Raw genomic sequence first — 4,629 nt, 5'->3', positions numbered from 1 at the left:
GCTAAGACACTGAGCTTGTTGATCAGAAAGGTCGGCAGTTCGTTGGTTCAAATCCCTAGTTCTGTGTAATGGAGTGAGCTCCCGTTACTTGTCCCAGCTTCTGCCAACCTAGCAGTTGTAAAGCACGTAAAAAATACAAGTAGAAAACTAGGGACCACTTTTGTTGGGAAGGTAACAGCGCTCGGTGCTCCTTAAGCATTTAATCATGCTGACCACATGACCATGGAGACATCTTCGGACAGTGCTGGCTCTTCGGCTTTGAAACTGAGATGAGCACCGCCCCCTAGAGTTGGGAATGACTAGCACATATGTGTGAGAGGACCATTACCTTATAAAAGCATATAAGTACTATAAAAGTACTTACAGGTTTTAGAGAAAAGAGAGACATTGAAAATCTATTTGCACGCCTCATGGTATTAAATCATTGATTTAATGCATTGATCAACAGAGTGATTTCAAAAGTGATTTCTTTCCAAAAGCAACTGGAAACGTATATCCTTTTTGTGTTGGGTTGGATTCATATCCTATATGTAGAAGGCAGATATTAAAAAGAGTCCTCTTTTTCTTAGCCAGATGCTATTTCTTTCAGAAACATCATTAACATCATTAATAAGAGTCTCAGACTTCAAATATCTGATTACATCATAGAACATCTCATCTGCTCCACAGTTTAGGTGATTAAAAGAAAAGATACAACATGGAGTGCCCAAATCAAACAGCTCCAAACGAGTTTATCCTCTCTGGGCTTCCATACCCACAAGAGTTCAAGCTGCCCTTACTTCTCTTCTTCTCAGTCATGTTCATCCTGACTCTTTCTGGAAATTCTCTCATCATCGGGGTGGTGATTTCTGACCTTCAGTTGCATAAGCCCATGTATTGGTTCCTCTGTCATCTCTCCCTCTTAGACATGGCCTTCTCCTCTGTGGTGGTCCCCAAAGTCATTGCAGGGTTCATTCCTGGAGGAAAAGCCATTTCTTTCATGGGGTGTGTCACTCAACTGTACTTTTTTCATTTCCTGGGATGTGCAGAAAGTCTTCTCTACACCTTGATGGCTTACGACCGCTTCCTGGCCATCTGCAAACCACTCCATTATGGAAACATCATGAACTGGAAAGTGTGCCTCCTCCTTTGTTTGGGTACCGTAATTGGAGGCGGCCTCAATTCCACCTTTCAGACTTTTCTTACCTTCCACCTGCCTTACGGACAGCGACACTACATTGACTATGTCTTCTGTGACATCCCTGCCTTGCTGAAGCTGGCTTGTGTTGATACAAAACTCAATGAGTTGATGAGCTTCATTGACATTGGCCTTGTGGCAATGACTTGCTTTCTGCTTATTTTAGCTTCCTACGTCTACATCATTGTGGCTATTTTGAAGATAAGTAGTAAGGAAGGACGGAACAAAGCTTTCTCAACTTGCACTGCCCATCTTATTGTGGTGGGCATCTATTATTTGCCTGTGATATATCATTATCTGAGACCAGCTTCTCAGGGCTCCATGGATGGGGCGGTGAGTGTGTTCTACACCACAGTAACCCCTTTTTTGAATCCACTGATATATACACTGAGGAACAAGGAGATGAAGACAGCCCTGGCGAAATTGTGGCGTAAAAATTCAGAGTAGCAATGACAAGTTGACAAACAATGTTTATTTAATTTTATATTATCAGAAGTCATCTGATTATGGACACAAAGAAGAGTGAACACAACCCCATAGAATTGTGGTAATAGTGAATACCTTCAGTCTGTCCTCCTCACAGGTTGTGTCAATCACAGATCTGGGCTTTATTCTCTGCTCCAGATAAAGTTTGCCTTTCTAATTGTAAAGATATTGTGAATACCATTTTGAATGGTGTTTTTTTTATTATTAATGTGAAATACTATTTCTCCATTAAAACTGAATTCCTACCACGTTTCCCTGAAATTACAACCTACTCAGAAAGTAAGCCCTAGCTCGATTTTTACACGTGCACAAGTCGTGGGTTACTACTGGTTTGTGTTGAGTCGCTATTGGACATCTGAATTAGAAAATAAAAATGAACAGGAATTAAAAAAACATTAATGAATCAATAAAAGTAGCGATAACTCTCATATTCAATGCATTCATTTAATTTGTTAAATTTATTTGCTGACTGCAAATAAATGAAGAGCCGAGGTGGTGCAGTGGTTAGGGTGCAGTACTGCACGCCACTTCAGCTGACTGTTATCTGCAGTTCAGCGGTTCTAATCTCACCGGCTCAAGGTTGACTCAGCCTTCCATCCTTCCGAGGTGGGTGAAATGAGGACCCAGACTGTGGGGGCGATATGCTGACTCTGTAAACTGCTTAGAAAGGGCTGAAAGCCCTATGAAGCAGTATATAAGTCTAACTGCTATTGCTATTGCTATTGCCTCACCGTAGGCTGATCTAGGACAGAAGTCCCCAACCTTTGGGGCACCATGGACTGGTTCTTTGGGGAGAGATCTTTCCACAGACTGGAAGGATTATGGCTTCACACACTGGCGGCATCCCACAGACGAGACTTCATTTGTTTCCGCAGCCCATTTTCTGGGATGCCACGGCCCGGTGAGCATCCATAGACCAGGATTGGGGATCTCTTCTCTAGGGGGCTTAGAACAATAAAAAGGAAGAAATGAAAAGACTGTGAACATAAGTAAGATAATAGAAGTGTGATGGTGAACCTATGGCATGGATGCCGGAAGTGGCCTGTAGAGCCATCTCTCCGGGTATGCACCTGTTTTCGTTCTTGGTGCCAAAAAGTTTTGCTAACACTGTAACAGAACAATAAAATAAACAATAAAAAAGGACACAACAAGAAATACATCTATATGATTATGGGGGGGAATGGACTAGTAGAGAGCAGAGAATAAGTGGGGGGAGGTGGAGTTTGCCATCAATTCAGAGCAGGGGTGTGTTCCTGCCAGTTCTAAGCTCTTCTATAGAAGAGGTTCCACAAATCTGTAGTGCCGTTTAGAACCGGTTCCGGCTCCCTCCCCCCACCCGTCCACACATCATCAAGATGAAGAGCAAGAGGAGGAATTCTGGGAGTTGAAGCCCACAAGTCTTAAAGCTGTCAAGTTTGAACTCCCCTGGGTTTTTTTTCTAAAGGGTTAGGGGTGCAAGGATCTTGTAACTTGATAGCTTTAAGATTTGTGTGCTTCGATGCCAGAGTTCCTGAGCCAACATGACTGGAGGAGGAATTCTGGGAGTTGAAGTTCACAAGTCTTAAAGCTGTCAAGTTTGAACACCCCTGATTTTTTTTTCTAAAGGGTTAGGGGTGCAAAGGTCTTGTAACTTGACCACTTTAAGACTTGCGTGGCTCAAATGCCAGAGTTTCTGAGCCGACATTTTGGTTGCTAAGCAAGAGCGTTGTTAAGTGAGTTTCACCACATTTTACAAGTTGGCCATGCCCACCCAGTCACATGGCTGGAAAGCCACTCCCACCCAGTCACATGGCCAGCAAGCCACTCCCACAAAGCAAGCCACAACTACGGAGAGGTTCTAAAAAAATTTGAAACTCACCACTGATCCAGAGACACCTCCAATAATATAAATGAGTTCTCAGCACTTCCCCTTCCCTACTACACAGAAAGGTAGGTAGCTGACTAGTGAGTTACAGAAAGCAAATACTGGGCTTTCCAAAACTGTAGAAAACCTACTACAGTTTATCCTCCCTAGATCATGGTGTCAAACTCAACGCATCACGTTGCTGTTATGTGATGTATCATCGTGGTTTTTTTCACTTCATGGAGCTGGGGCGGGTGTGTCCTGTGCCTGACGCCTCTGACAGGTGAGTTGCCAGCTTGACACCTGTGCTCGAGATCCAGTGGTGGGTTGCAGGAAGTACATCCCAATACAGGCATACTGGTGCCTGCCCGGAGCACTGAGTACCATTCCGGTATGGTGCTCCAGAGGGCCCACACGCCTGCCCGCCATCCTTACCTGTCTTTAAACTCTTCGGCGCTTCCACACACATGCATGGCATGTACAGGTCCTGTGCAACGTTCTGCCGAGCAGCTGGAGCTTTGCGGAGTCTCATGGAAGCGTCTCTGGATGGTAGGATGCATGCGCGCACTGCATGTGTTCATATGGAGGATGCTGGGCCCCGTTGCAACCGTACCAGTTGCAATGGGATCCAGAACTCACCACTGCCGAGATCCTTCCGCATTCAGGGGCAGGGGCTGTCATCAAAAACTGGGTATGAAACTCAAGGCCCGGGGGCTAGATCCGGCCTGCGGGGTACTTCAATCTGGCCCATGGGGCTGCCCTGGAAACAGCAAAGGACTGGCCCACTGTGACTCTGCCAGTGAAAACAAAGCTCGGGAGGGCTGCGTGGGGTCCTCCCGAGCATCATTTTCAGTGGCAGAGGGCTGCAGGATCCCATCACAGCTGAAAACGGAGCTTGAGAGTCTGTTTTCACTGGCTGAGTGCTCGGGCCACCAAAAGCACTCCCAATATGAGTAATGTCCAGCTGGCCATGGCCACCCTCCTTCCCCCAAGGTCAAACACAGCCCTGATGTGTCCCTCAATGAAACCGAGTTTGACACTCCTGCTGTAGAATATCAACCATCCAAGCCAAGAACTCAGTGTAAAGTAAATATCAAACCAAGGATGGAAATGTGTGCCGTAT

The 4,629-nt window shown here is 45.4% G+C and overlaps 1 protein-coding gene across 1 annotated transcript; it reads left to right on the top strand.

The window, feature by feature from the left end:
• Positions 1-697: 697 nt before the first annotated feature.
• Positions 698-1,624, top strand: LOC106545959 (olfactory receptor 10G6-like). The gene has a single exon (XM_014062695.2). The coding sequence runs from the start codon at positions 698-700 to the stop codon at positions 1,622-1,624; it is 927 nt and encodes a 308-aa protein (XP_013918170.2).
• The last annotated feature ends 3,005 nt before the right edge of the window (positions 1,625-4,629 follow it).

Source organism: Thamnophis sirtalis, unplaced genomic scaffold, assembly GCF_051295495.1.
Source record: "Thamnophis sirtalis isolate CommonGarterSnake01/CBP01778 unplaced genomic scaffold, rThaSir2_p1.2 scaffold_4, whole genome shotgun sequence".
NCBI classification, from domain to species: domain Eukaryota; kingdom Metazoa; phylum Chordata; class Lepidosauria; order Squamata; family Natricidae; genus Thamnophis; species Thamnophis sirtalis.
The sequence above is the reverse complement of the archived record's forward strand: the minus strand, read 5'-3'. Positions and strand labels throughout refer to the sequence as shown.

Excerpts from the sequence above, each read along its gene's own strand:
- LOC106545959 (XM_014062695.2), top strand. The coding sequence starts at position 698 with ATGGAGTGCCCAAATCAAACAGCTCCAAACGAGTTTATCCTCTCTGGG.